General features: G+C 43.8%; 1 protein-coding gene across 1 annotated transcript in view; it reads left to right on the top strand.

The window, feature by feature from the left end:
• The first annotated feature begins 1,740 nt into the window (after positions 1 to 1,740).
• The window catches only part of C8b (complement C8 beta chain), a 38,787-nt gene continuing 25,279 nt past the window's right edge, over positions 1,741 to 15,248 (top strand). Inside the window, exons 1-3 of the mRNA XM_028788139.1 lie at positions 1,741 to 1,909; positions 8,547 to 8,703; positions 14,878 to 15,019. Of these exons, the coding sequence (XP_028643972.1) occupies positions 1,821 to 1,909; positions 8,547 to 8,703; positions 14,878 to 15,019 (388 nt within the window). The 5' untranslated portion in view covers positions 1,741 to 1,820. The remainder of the gene's footprint in view (positions 1,910 to 8,546; positions 8,704 to 14,877; positions 15,020 to 15,248) is intronic.

The raw sequence follows: 15,248 nt of genomic DNA, 5'->3' as shown, positions 1-15,248 counted from the left end.
ATTTTAGATTTGATTCTTGCTTTGCTAAGCCTCCAGTATTCACATCCTACCTTGGCTTTGCACATTGCACCTGTCTTCCCACAGTGCTGTGCTCTTTGCCTCTGTCTCCAGGTTGGAATCAGGCCACAGTCTAGGTAGGACTAAAATGTGTAAATGCTCACATCACGTCTGGTCATAAACTGTCTGGCAGGTACTTCTTTTCCTTTCCACCCTCCCTCCTGCCCTCCCTTCCTTTCCTCCCATCCTCCTTCCTTCCTTCCTTCCTTCCTCCCTTCCTTTCTTCCCTCCTTCGAATGTCATGTGTGTACAACCACATGTATGCATTGGGTCCTTCCCTATCATTCTCTATCTTATTCCTTCAAGACTAGTCTCCTGGTCCTGAAGATTGTGCTCACTACAGGTGCTTGTGACCAGACTTAGTGGAGTTTTGGTTGGGGGTTTCTTTTAAACCTGGGTACTGAGATCTGAACTTAGTCTTCCTGTTTGCACGTATGTTCTTACATACTAAGCCATCTCCCAGGTCTATAAGAAGCATCTCTAGATGTTTTAAGGAAAGTGGCTGAATAGATTATACTCTTTCTAGAGTATGTCTGGTCTTTAACTGAACAGGGAGGGATAGTAGGTTACCTCGGAACCATCCTGAGCAATAGAAAGCTGTGACTGGGGATGCCAATCCTAGACACAAATAGTAGACTGGTGGTGGTAAGTGATACCTGCCTTGGCTGTGTTCAGCCCTAGAGAAGTAGTCAGGGTCTCTATAACCTGGAAAGCAAGAGAAATGGTAGGTGAAAAGTCTGCTAACCACTCAGGTATATTACCTGTGGCTCTCAACAGTCTCCAGCAAAACAACAGAGACAAATGTTGAGTTCGCCTGAACCAATGTCTGCTAAACTTTACTTCTCAGCAAGGTCAGGGCTGGTCCCCCTATAAATAAGACACTACAAAGGTTGTGTCAATGCCCAAACACGTATTTGGATGTTTTCTTAAATTTAAAGTTTTTGTAACACCTCCTTGCATGACATTAGCACATTTAGTATCTCATCTAATTCTTCTATCTCTGAGGTCAAGAGGAAATAGAGAAGATCAGCTCTATACGAAGAGTACGTGGTACCTGGCTGGCAATGTTCAACATGTTCTGAATAGTTAAATTTACTTATGTTTTTATGTTTTATTAACCTATACTAATCATAATAATAATGGCTTTCATTGTGACATTTTCATGTATATTTTTAATGTATCTCCTATCCTCCCTCCCCACTCCCACTGACCCCTTCAGCACAGCCCTGGGAGTCAGGCACTGTTGTTACCTGTTTTATAGAGAGGGTAGTATGTGTGCTAGTTACACAGCTGAGAATTATATAGAAAGAATCTGAACTCAGGTGGAAATCATATAGAAAGAACTCAACCTCAGGTAGCTGGGCTCTGGAGCCCTTCAAAGTTCCTATAAGCCTGGGACTTGGACACAGTCCCATTTGACTTCAGACCTGGCAGCCCCTTTACTGAGAACAGAACATGAGTCTGTGTAGCCAGCATGTGCCTGCACTCACTACTTTACTTATATTATCTAACCCTGAGCAGTTTGGGGAGGCTGAGGTACTCAGGTAAGGCTGCTTGCATGCAGTTACAGTTCTCCTCACTGTCCTAGGTTTGCGGTGTCACCATGAGTACATCCCTGCTGTGCAAAGTCTAGGTTCCCGGCACTGGCGCCTGTTTGCTTTGCTGAGCTGTTTGCCCTGTGGCAACAGAACTCAAATCGGCAAGAGTGAGCAGGCTTTTCATCCATCCTCAAACCACACTGGATCTCCTGCCACACAGAAAATATGAAGACAGGGGCTCAGGTTTGGAGGGCATTGGCAAAGTCATGTCTTCTCTATGCTGCCCTAGGATGTCTCCATTTCTCTGGTTCCAGGTACGTGGTGGGTACAAATGACTCCCTGGTCGATCATGTGGCAGAAAGCAGAAAGCCACGTAATGTTGACCAGCTCTGCCACATGCCTGTGGACAGAGGAATGTCTCTTAAAGCAATTTGTATGTGTCTGGCAAAATAAGATCAACAATTCCTTCTGAACTCTTATGGACCCAAGTGGCTAGCTTCAACAAAAGTGCCCGTTAAAGAACTGGCATGTTTTAGTGTATTCTGTCATGCTGAGAATAGGATACAAGTTCTATAATTGAGTAAAGCTTTGCTCTAACTCTTTATGCAAAAGAAGGGTTATTATATATGAAAATGAGCCAGTTTCCGTGAACAATCTTAACAAATGACACTGCCCTGCTCTCCCTGCTCAGCAGCCCAAGATATCTAGGGTGAGTGAGTCTCTCAAACTCTCACTTTCTCTCTTTCTTTTTTTCCCTTCCCCCTCTCTCACAAATGTTTGTTCCCAAAGAGGAAAACAAAGGATGTATTTCATCAAAGGTTCTGATCATAGGAAGTGAAACAGCTAAAGAAAATAATCTTAGTCTGGGCTCAACCTTGAGTTCCAAAGAAAGATGTGGCAGAGAGAGCTGTCTGGAGACCTTCCTTGTGCCGGAGCAGCTCCCGCCTTGGGATGTGGAAAGTGCTCAGTCCCTGGGTGCTAATGAGCACTGCTGTGGAAAGAGAGAGGTACAGCCATTCCTCCGCTCAAACTGCTCCGTGATAGTAACCTCTCATTCCACTCAAACTGCTCTCTGATAGTAACCTCTCATTCCTGTGAGTAGCACCGGTGTTTGCATGCCTCCTCTTCTGAGCTCTGCACCATGCTATTCAGCCTCTGTGGACCACTTTCCCCGGGACCATTTTCTGAGTCTTCACCACCCACCAGGCCCCTCATTCCCACTCTGTGGAAGGACAAACTGATCCCCAGAGGGGAGAAGAGAATGGCTGAGGCTCAGTGATCTCCACCCATGATTTCTATGTACCAGTGCTGGACACAACGGGCCTTTGTGTATCACACCCAAAAACCTAAAAAGAAAAGTATTCTGTTCTAGGGCAGAAAATGCTGCAACCTCCTTCCCATCACAAAGGCTGTCATTCATTTCACTTGCTGGGGTCACACTGTCATATGCCCTATTGATCATTATTGATTGTCACTCTGTTCCAGGCATGGAATCTTGTCCTCACAGTCATTCGATCACTTACAGGTGCAGAGAGAAGGAAACTGAAGACTATGTGACTCTCAGGGCTACTCAATCCGTGTGTGTGTGTGTGTGTGTGTGTGTGTGTGTGTGGATGGGGGTGGGAGTGAGGGTGCAGAACTCAAATATCCTCTCTGTCTTCTGCCTCTTATTAATACACCTCTCTCTCTCACCTGACTTGCTGGATACCTAGGATGATTCTCTGGGACACATGTTTGCTACACTGCGATGTTGCTTTAAATTCCATGTCTGCTACAACAAATGACAGAGAGAAATGGAAAACCTTTCCCCCAGAAACCACCTCCCGCCAGCAAAGTGGAAGATGCTGTTTGCACAGGGATGCAGCTGCTAAACAAATTGTGTGTGACAGGAAAGTTGTTGTGTCAGGGTATTTCCAGAGGAAACCAAAATATATTGATGTGCCCCGTCCATATAAGCTGAGGACTGGAAATTTACTGCTGACCTAATCCTGCTGTGTGTGATGGATCCATCTTTATTTTGATCAGTGAAAAGAGAATAGGAGACTTGGACCCAGAGCGATGTGTCCTAAGGCTGCCCACAACATTCTGTGCACCCCAAAGAAAGGCATATCTGTGCCAGCACTTCCTCAGAAGGGGCATATTTCCCGAGACGTGTAAAAGGCAGCTTATACTAACTTTTTTTTAAATTGCAAAATGTTAGACTATAAATATACCACAAAAGAATCAATGACATGCAAGAGATATTCCAGGAGAGGACATCCAGATGAAAGGAGAGAGCTAGATTCCTTGAGGAATGATGTGGATCTGGTTAATGTAGGTGGTCAGGAGCCAGGTGCAGAAGAGTAGTGCACAAGGTTTCAGCAAAGCACAGAGACATGAAGCTGCACACCACACATGTGTGTGAAAGCGTTCACAGGACTCTGGGGCAACACGCAGCATGCCTGTGACGGTTGTTTTCTCTGAAGAGGATAGCAAACAGACCACTTAAAGACCATACAAGTGTGGCAAGAGATTGATGGGACTGGGAGGGTGATGGGGGAAGGGAGTGGGTGGGGAGTGCTGGTCAGTATGGATATGGGGCCCTAGTGATTAACTTTCAGTACTTCTCGTGGCAGTTTTATGTTATGGAGAAATTGGGCTTTGCATTCATGTCTGTTAATTGCATGTTGGGCTTTCATTATGGAACTTCCATACATGTTCGTAATATACTATGACCGGATGCACTGCCTCTATTACTCTTTCTTATCTACTCTCCCCATATGGAGGCACCTCCGCAGATGCTAAGCCAGCGGGTTTGTCTCTGTAGAAATTCCTCGGGGTAGACGGTGCACATGGCTGCATGAAAGACGCCTCAGTTGGACCTGTCGTCTGTGCAGCCCCATGTCATTCTCAAATTCAAGATGTGACTTGACACTAGCCTTTCTTTCAGATTTGCATTTTGCAGCACTAATGAACCACGCTTCCCCAATGTAATTTACAAACATATTATTTGTTCAGCTGATTATTCTACTATATTGCCACCTCCGTAATGGAAATTGGGTGTAAAAATGAGAGATCTGGTGGTTATAACTACTCCTTGCAAGTTCCTTCTGTAAGCTGTCATCTTGTCCATTAATGGGCTCTCAATTCTTCGAGAGGATAATAATTGTGACTCTTAATAGTGACTGTGCACATTACTTATCTACTTGGTCTCTACTGTGGCCTCGAATTGGGCTGATACTTGGAAAAAACCAAAAAACAGTGTAACTGCTTTGTAGTTGAAATAGGAAGGAAGTGCCCCACAGAGCTGTCAAATACACACTTAGGAGAAGCCAAATCACAGACAGTATTGTTTTGTCAAACCCAAGCAAATTAGTAGAGAGGAGCCCATCGGAGGGCTCCTGCTGGTGTGCAGCATCCTGCCTCAGTAACCACTTTCAAGTACCCACCTGTGGTTTCCAGTAGAGGCTTTGACCTTTTGTTAAAGATCCAACTTTACTAGGCAATTGATTTTTGCCAGTCTCTGGGGCAGTCATGGAAATGGCACTCACAGTACTTAATATTGTGCTCCTTTTAGGACTGTTGCCAAGTGAGAATGTGTTGTTAATGACCTTGTTTGGCGTGACATCCTGTGTGCTTGACAGGTGGAAGCTTTGTGATGTCCCCCCTAATGACTTAATCTTAGAAACGGGGATGAAGCGAGTCTTGCAGACACGTACAGTGATAGTGGTGGGAGGTGACTGCAGTGGATGCAGGTTGCATCTGTTTCCAGACATCTGGGGCAAGAGACAGAGCACATCCATGCTCAGGATCAGACGGATCTAATGCTTAGCTCCTGGGGCCACTGTGTCCTGGTTTCACTATAGCAAGCATGTTGTGTCTCTCTGAGCCACTTCAATGTCTGTCCAGCTGACAACGTCCCATGGTTATCTTGGACTCATCTGTGGGATGTGATGAAAGCAGAAGATAACAGCTTACACAACGCTTAGGTCTGACATCCTAGGCCCTCGATAAATCTTCATTCCTTTCTTCTTCTCACCTCCTTCATAGCTTAAAAAAAGAGGTACAAGCTACAAGGGATCTTATAGTGATGTACACACTCATGGGAAGAGATCAAAAAGAATCACAGTACACCTATCATGTTCTAGGCAGAGAAACTGAGGCTCACACAGGTGAAATAATGAACCCATTCATTCACTTGGCCAGCTTTGTGCCAGGGACTCAACAAATAGCCTGCTTTACATTTTAGATATTTCTCTTCCCGTGTTGCTTGTCTGTTCTGAAGGTGTGACTCCTCTGCCCTCTACCCCGTTTCCAAGCTTCGTACCTCTCCACAGATCCTTCACGCCCAGCCTGGCTCAACCTGAAACTTCCCCTCCCCCATTCTGCATCACTGATGCCCCCTAAATCACTTTTCCTTGGTCTGGGGATTTGAACGAGAATGACCTATAGGCTTGGACGTTTGATTACCCCAGTTGGTAGTGATGTCTGGGTAGTCTTAGGAGGTGTGGCACTGATGGAGTACGTACATCACTGGGGCCCAGTTTTGAGGTTTTAAAGCCTATCTCCAGTTCACCTTTTTCTGCTTCCTGCCATGGTTCAAGCTCTCACCCTCTCTCCAGCTCCTGCTCACCCTCTCTCCAGCTCCTGCTCAGGCCTCTCCTCAGGCCTGCTGCTTGCTGCCATCCTTCCCTACCATAATGGTCTGTCTCTTAGTCCTCCCGAAATGTAAGCCACATAAGACCTCCTGTAAGTCGCCTTGGCCATGGTGCTTTATCACAAGGATAGCAAAGAAACTAATACACTCGGCCTGCTTCTCTCCAAAGAGGCCAGTCATTTCCCTCCTCAGCGTGTCCTAACCAGATTTGTGTCTCTAGTGCAGACAGGCATCCCTTCCCAATTTCAGACCCAGACCCAGGTGAGAACTGTGTCTTGACTGAGTTTTTTTTTTCCTTTTTGTCTTGATGTTCTATTGTAGCAATAGAAACCTCAATGAGGACACTGCCAAATGTTCGTAACTGTCAGAAGTCATTAATAATACAATCATTGTGGTTACAGGTGCTGACGTATAGCTTATTTGTGACCAAACATTGGTACTGATAGAATACCTTTAGTCCGATACTTTAAACATGAATGTCAGTTATCAAGCATATAGATTGTTTTTAAATTTATCTTTTCTCTTTCCTTTAAAACATCTGCTGAAACGGTAAGTATAAATTAGTAATAGTTTCAGAGCACCTAAGCAACTAATAAACGGCTACATTCTAAAAAGGAGTGTGCGCATATACATATAAATAAAGAAAAAGCAAATAAACAAAACCATCAAACTTTTTAAATAAAACATTCAGAGTGTTACGTGGAACAGTGAGACAAATAGAAGATTTCATCTGTCAGGCAGGTGCAATTTTACACTTCTTTCTTCTTTAATATTTTAAATAATTTTCACAGTCCAGTTTCTATCCACCTCCTTTTCTGTCTTCTAACAGTTCCCCATCCCATTCCTCCTCTCCCATCTCCAAGAGGATATCCCCATACCCCCATACCCTCATACACCCCCATACCCTGACAAGCCTCCCCACTCCCTGGGGCCTCAAGTCTCTCAAGGGTTAGGTGCATCTTCTCCCACTGAGGCCAGAACAGGCAGTCCTCTGCTATATATGTGTCAAGGACCTTGAACCAGCTCATGTATGCCACCTGGTTGGTGTATCAGTGTCCAGGAGATCTCAGGGATCGTTGAGATTGCTGGTCTTCCCATGGGGTCGCCCTCCTCATCCTCAACCTCTTCCAGCCTTTCCCAATTCAACCACAGGAGTCCCTGGCTTCAGACCATTCGTTGGATGCAAGCATATGCCTCTGTTTCAGTCAGCTGCTTGTTGGGCCTCTTGGAGGGCAGCCATGCTAGGCTCCTATCTGTGGCTCTGGCTGTAGCAGAAATCTTAGGAGGCCTTCAGACTGTGGGGTCTTAAGAAGAACAGACACGCTGATGGTCTGCCCAGGCAGAAGGCACAGGCAGGAAAGGCCTTACTAAGTTTATATAGACATCCCATGGACACCTAGAGTTTAGCCTTCTTCCACCATCTTCCCCAACATCTCTGTTGCCCATGATCTCTGTCCTTCTGTACCCCCACCCCCTTGGCATTCAAGGATACAGCATCAACCTAAACTCCTTCTTCTCTTGCCCTTCCAGGCCATCCACTTGCCAGGCACTTCCTATTACTTCCACGAAAACACACTCACCCATTCCTCTTCCCTGCCCCTGCTGTAGTTCAGATTCACATCATGCACTGGGACTCCTGCCCCAGCCTCTCTCCCTCTCCCCAGCCTCCAGACTAAATCAATTCACACCTAACCTCTACACATCCTCAAGCTCAGCCCTGGCCATTGGAGCTACGTATATTAAAATATTGCCTACTGGGCAATGTTCCCTACAGTTAAGATACAAGACACGTTTCTCTTTTAAGTAGATGTGTGCCAACCCCCCTGAAACCTAGTACCCTAAGTATCAATTGTTCTTGGCAAGTGTTTCATAGACTTTTAATATAAAAAGACATCACCTAGTCCAAACCCCTCCATTTCTAGAGGATAAAAAGAGGCCCAGAGAGATAGGGAGTGAGTTGCCATGGTTGGATTTCCTGCATCTCCAAAGCCCATAAGGGTGTGTTAAAGGCTCGCCTATTGACTATTATTTATAATCCAGAAACACCTACATAACGGAATGCATCTCAGCCACTGTGTAGAAGAGAAAAGGGAAACTCGTACAAACTGGAAATCAAGAGTTTACAAGCTGCTGAGACACAGAGTCCTAATGTCAGGCACTTCCTGGGGGCTCAGTACATATGGTTAGATGAATTAACTAGTACTAAAATGATAAACAACTTCCTTGTGCTCCTGATCTACATTAATTTGATGGGTGATGGGGAGTGAATGTAATTCATTCAGGATACTCAACTCCTCTCTTATGGTGATTTCCAGAGGTGAGAAGCCAGACTTCTTTGAGACAAATGCAGTCAATGGGAGCCTTGTTAAGAGCAGACCAGTACGGAGTGTGGATGTCACCCCAGCGCCTATTGACTGTGAGCTATCCACCTGGTCCTCCTGGACTGCATGTGACCCCTGTCAGAAGAAAAGGGTAAGCTACCAGACTTTGGGTGAGCAGGGATGGGAGGGAGCGAAGACCAGTGGTCCACAAGCCTGGCAGAGGTGGTGGTCCCTGGCCATAATCTTCCCTTTAAGATTCAGGCTGTTGGAGTGACTCTCCTGTCTCTGTGTTTTCAGACAGCAAGCAGGTTTGGTATTACAGTGTTTACTACACAGATATCTTAGCCACTTCCTACCTCTGACCTGCTCTTTCTGTCCATTGTACACGGTATAGCCAGGGAAGGGATCACAAAGCTACATCTGCCCAGTCTTTCCCCACACGAGCCCTCGGGACCAAGGGCAGTCTTCTCTGTCACCTATCCTCACCTCGTGTATAGAATACATCAGCTTTTGTATCCTTCCAACTGTATCACTCCATCTCTGCCTCTGTCTGCACTGTTTTCTCAGCCAACAAGGACGTTTCCCACCACTTTCACTTTCTAACATGACTCAGAGCTTGAAGCTCTGCTCAGCACAACCTCTTCTGTGAAGCCTTCCCTGACTGCTCAACAGGCCCAGCTCCAGTTAGACAAAGCAACCTTTGCATGCTTCTCTAGATACCGTCTCCCTTATACCTAGCATATATCTTACTGTGATTTTTATCACTTACTAGACTAAACAGAAAACTCGTAAAGACGTTCAATTTGGTCTTAAGTGCACACACGTGTAACAGGTGTTTAAGTCTCTTAACATTGAGCTCACTCATTCTGCTTTCTGACATCTTTGCAAAGAAAAGAACATGGCTGTCACATATTCTATTAGACAGGTAAATGGAGACTTAGAGAAGTAAGAAGCTTCTTGGAGCCTTCTAGTAGTATATACAAGCCTTAGCTCAGGCCATAGGGTCCTTACTGACTATTCTGCCTATAGAACTAACTAGTCTCCATGTTGTTTATCCTTCAGCTTCTTTATGATGGGAGAGCTGACCCAGGACCCCAGCTCTAAACAAAGCAGATGTGCCAGAAGACACACCACACACACACACACACAGAGAGAGAGAGAGAGAGAGAGAGAGAGAGAGAGAGAGAGAGAGAGAGAGAGAGACAGAGACAGACAGAGAGACAGAGAGAGAGAGACAGAGACTGGGAGAGACAAAGAGAGAGAGAGAACAGTTGTCATTTGTCATTCCCTTGGTTCCTTGGGAACCCAGACCTATCATGGCAAAGACTCTGAAGAGGCTGAAGAAGTTGGCCCAGGACAATTACACAGTTAATTGGATCAATGAGGAGAGCCAAGTACTATCATTCTGTTCTCAGAGTAGGCTTTCTTGCTGAAGTTATCAACATTGATCCAATTATCTGGATAATTGCCTCATCTGCACCATAAAACAGAAGGACTAAGCATGAACCGACCAGAGCTGCTCACTGCAACTCTCTGTAGACTCCCTCAGCAGGCATCAGCCCTGTCTGTAGGATCCATGCCTAGGACTCTGTGAAACCTCTCAAGTAAAACCAGGTATATTTCCTTCAATCTTTCCATCCTCCTCAAACCCACTTAGCCTGGGGCTAGTCTTCTAGGACTCTCATTCTCTCTCTCTCTCTCTCTCTCTCTCTCTCTCTCTCTCTGTCTCTCTCTCTCTCTCTCTCTTTGTGTGTGTGTGTCTTTATTTTTATCTTTTCATTGACTTACAGTATTTGCTTATTAATGGAGTATAGTTTTATAATTTAATACATATATGCACTGGGTAATGATCAAGCCAGAGCAGTTAGCTTTCCCATCAAGCAGACATAATTGTTATCTTGTGCTGACATGTAGAGAAGCATCAACACAAACCCCTGCTAGTTACTTTGAACTGTACAATTATTGTGGGCTTATATCATCTGTATTATAGAGCAATAGAACTCCCCATACAGAGTGTTTTGATAACCAATACCTGCCTGGGCCCATTGCCCTTCTTAGTCTCTAGCAGCCTCTAGCCTAGTCTCCACTTCTGGGATGAACCATTTCTGCTTCTACAAATGAGTGAGAACCTCTGATTGGCTTTTTTCTTTCAAGCTTATTTCCTTAACACGATGTCCTGAGATCCCATCCATGTTGTCCCAAATAACTGGGTCATCCTTTTATAGATGATCAGTATTCCATTGTCAATCATACCATTTAAATCCATTCATGTCTTGATGAAGATGTTTGTTGATTCTTATTTTGGCTATGGTGACTCTTGTTACCCTATCTGTTATAAAATGTCGTCATTTCCTTTGGATCTATACTCCGTATTTAGACTACTGGTTCATATGGTAAATCTATTTCCAGGATTTTAAATTTTTTATTTTTCCTTCCTTCTTCCTTCTCATCCTTTTCCTGATTTTGTAGAGCCTAAAATACTGCTTTCCATAATCCATAATCGTTATGTTAACTCACGCTCCTATCTGCAGGGTATAAGACCTTCCCCTTCTCCGCATTTCTGCCATTTGAATATTATCATTTAAACATATTTGTAGAGACCACTTGCCTATTTTAAACTCAGATTATTAGAAAATTTTTCTGCTCATTAAATTTTCTTATATATTCTGGGGATTAGCCTCTTGACAAATGAATAGTTTGTAGGTATTCTCCTTATTCTTCTGTTTGTTCATAACACTGTTGACCGTTCCTTGGTTATACAGAAACCTCCTAATATGATCTAATCCCATTTGTCTAGTTTGGCTTTTATTGCCTCTACTTTCTAAAATCTTGTTTTTTCTATGGTCAGGTCTTGAAGTGTTTCCCCTATGGCTCCTTCTAATAGCTGACTCATTTCAAGTTTTTCTTTTCCTTCCTTCCTTCCTTCTTTCTTTCTTTCTTTCTTTCTTTCTTTCTTTCTTTCTTTCTTTCCTTCCTTCCTCCCTCCCTCCCTCCCTCCCTCCCTCCCTTCCTTCCTTCCTTCCTTCCTTCCTTCCTTCCTTCCTTCTGTCTTCCTTCCTTCTGTCTTCCTTTCTTTTTTTCTGGAGGAGGGCAAGAAATGGTTTCTCTCTGCACAGCCCTGGCTGTCCTGGAACTCACTCTGTAAACCAGGCTGGTCTTCAATCAAAGATCTGCCTGCCTCTGTTTCCTGAGTGCCTAGATTAAAGGTGTGTGCCACCACAACTGACAAGTGGTCTTTTTATATAAAGACCTGTCTAGTTTCAGTCTCCTACACATGTAACACATGTATGTATATACAGTGTTTATTTATTTGTGTTCTCTCTCTCTCTCTCTCTCTCTCTCTCTCTCTCTCTCTCTCTCTCTCTCTCTGTATATGTGTGTGTGTGTGTATGCGCTACTGTGTGGTGTTCAACTGTACTTGTGTGTGCATGCCCCCAGGAGGAGGTCAGTCATTCATCATGTGCCTACCTTTATAAGATAAGGTCATCTGAAATCACCAAGTGAGCTAGACAAGAGGGCTGTACCTGTTTCTGCATCCCTAGTCTTGGTACTACAAGCACACACCATCGCACTTGGCTTTTTTTTTTTTTTTTTTGGTTTTTTCGAGACAGGGTTTCTCTGTGTAGCTCTGGCTGTCCTGGAACTCACTCTGTAGACCAGACTAGCCTCGAACTCTCAAACTCAGAAATCCGCCTGCCTCTGCCTCCCAAGTGCTGGGATTAAAGGCGTGCGCCACCACCGCCCGGCCGCACTTGGCTTTTTAAAAGGTAGGTTTCAGGAATTGATCGCAGGTCCTCATGCTTGCAAGATGAGCCTGTTACTTCCCATGTGATCCCCTTTGCTTACCCAGTTCCCAGTACCACTTCATTTTAAGAGATGGTGCATTCCCAAGTACATGTTCTTGGTGGCTTAGAAAAATCTTCTGTCCACAAGTACATGGATTCACTCTGGATTTTTTTCTCTGTTCCATTGGTCTGTGTGCATGTGTTCATGTCTACCCCATTCTTTTGTGATCACACTAGCTCTGTAGCCTGTCTGGAAGTCTTGGGTTGTGATGCTCCTTGCCTTGCTTTTCTTGCTCAGGATTGTCTTCACTATTCTGGATGTTTTATGGTTCTATATGAATTTTGTGATCTTTCCCCCCCACCCTACACACACACACACACACACACACACACACACACACACACACACACTAGTTCCATAAACCCTCATGCTTTGATAGGGATCACTCAAGTCTCAGATTACCTTGGATAGTGTGGACATTTTAACATTGCTTTTTCTAACTGGTGAAAAAAAAAATCTCCTGTCTTCTTAAGTTTTCATTACAATGAGCTTTTCCCTTCCTACATTAAACTTATTCCTACCTGCCTTATTATTTTGAGGATGTTGGAACTAAAATGATTTTAAAGCTCTTTTTTGACCTGCTTGTTAGAAGTATAAAAAATGCTACTGGACTTTGTATATCCTGCAACCTTACTGTATTTATCAACTCCAGCCGTGTTTTGATTGAGTCTTCAGAAGTTTTAGATACAAGATCATATTATTGACAAACAGAATCATTTTACCTTTCTCCCTTTCAATTTATCTGCCTTTTATTTCTTTCTTCTGCCTGATTACTCTGCCGTACACTTCCAGTTCTGTGTTGAATAGGCATGCTACTTTGTCCCAGATTTTTTGAATATATACCTTCAGCCTTTCCCCATTTAACATGCCATTTTCTGTGGGTTTGTCATACATTTTATGGAGGTATGTTTCTTCCATACTTAATTTGTTGATAGTTTCCTTTATTTTTGGTTTGTTTATTCCTTAAGGTCTTATTTGCAGGCTTCAGTCTATCTTCTAGGAAGATATCTTCTAGGACAAGGGACACAGGTGATGGCTATCTATATTCCTTTCTGGGTTTCTAGAGCCACACTACAGATGTCACATATGGAATAACTGTGCCTTTTTTCAATCTGAAGAGGGGCCACTCTACTCATTTGCCACACTTTGTGTAGCCAAACATTGACTGCTAAAGTTAGAAAACCATCCAAATGCGATCACTCCCTTTTATTACCCACCCCCTCACCCAGCCTGGGGTCCCTGGCTCCATGTCCTACACTGACTCTCTTCACTTCTCCACACTTTTCCTCATATACTCCTCTCCATCCATGACAAAGTCATCTCTAGTTTCTGGGATAAGAAGATGCATCCTCCAATCTCTCTGTTTAACTCAAAACCTTCCTCTGTCCAGGCTGTCCTTTTTTTGCCCTCCACATCTGCCTAATATTCCTCCTTGATGTTCAGGTCTCAGCCTTGATGTCCTTACTAGAAGGCAGTTGCTGTCTCTTCCTTTTGCAATAGGAATTTCACCATGCGCCTACACAGCACTTTGTACTTTCCCTGTCCTATTCCCCCTCCACTGTATTGTCACTGCCTGGTGCCTCCTGCCACTGTCAATCACCCTCTCCTTTTGAAAGCAGGATAGGAGACTTAATGATGATTAGAAAAACCTATCAACAGGCAAACAAGCAAAAATATCTACCCTTTTAAATATGAGATAGATTAATCAATATTTTCAGAATAAATGAACAAGAAGAGAGAGAGATAGCAATATTGATTTCCTAAAACAGTGGGTAATAAAAAAGAAAATACTGACAAGAAATTGAGTACCTACTTTGTGCCAGAAAAACGTGAGCTTGAGATTATATGATGTAAGTTAATATGTAATTTATAATATATAAATAATATTAACAAATTTATAACATAATTTAAATTCTAAACTGTATATTTAGGTAATTCATTGCCCCCAGTTTATACATTAGTAAATTTGGATTCTGAAGACTGAGCTACTTGCCTAACATCATACAACTAGGTAGTACCAGCATCAGTTGGAGCTTCAGAGCACATACTCCATTTATATCACACTGATGCCTTAAGCAATCTGTGACAATATGTGGATCACCCGCTGGAATAATTAAGCCAAGATTTAGTTCATTGTTGAACTGACTATATGAGCCCCTTTATTAATTTTTGATTCCAAGGCCTATGCCTTTCTCACACTCAACAAATCTTGTCAGACCACAGCAGAAACAAAACAAAGACTCAAGGCAAGTCTTATAACTTCAGGGAGCATGCAGAAACATTCAGAAAGTTTCCAGCCTTGCACAGAACCTCTGTGTATGTGGTGAAGGAAGCACAAGAATTGGGCAAGTAGCAATTAGCCAACTGTATGCCCTCCCAGCACCCACAGCTTGGTTGGTGATGGTTTGTATGCAGTATCCTTAGCTCCTGAGGTCCTCAAGGTCCCATCATTGGCTCCCTTTGTTTCTGTCTCCTACAGTACAGACACATTTACTTGCTGCGGCCCTCCCAGTTCTATGGGGAATTGTGCGACTTCTCTGACAAGGAAGTTGAAGACTGTGTTACCAACCGACCCTGCAGAAGTCAAGTGCGATGTGAAGGCTTTGTGTGTGCACAGACAGGTATGGATGGGTGTGAGAATGGGAAGAGAAGCTTGACAAGCCGGAAGTAGCATGTGATGGTGGAGGGATAGTCATATAGAGTTCATGAAGATCAGGCTTGCAGGACAGGTCAGGAGGATTCCTTACCACAAACCTGTGTGTTATCCCATGACAGCATGCATATAGTAAGGTAGCATTTTTGTTATTCCTATTTTACATTCTAAGAAATTGAGGCTTGTCAAGGTTAATT

The sequence above is a fragment of the Grammomys surdaster genome, unplaced genomic scaffold, assembly GCF_004785775.1.
Source record: "Grammomys surdaster isolate TR1022 unplaced genomic scaffold, NIH_TR_1.0 100, whole genome shotgun sequence".
Taxonomy (NCBI): Eukaryota; Metazoa; Chordata; class Mammalia; order Rodentia; family Muridae; genus Grammomys; species Grammomys surdaster.
Note: the sequence above shows the minus strand (reverse complement) of the source record. Positions and strands in the feature narration are given on the sequence as shown.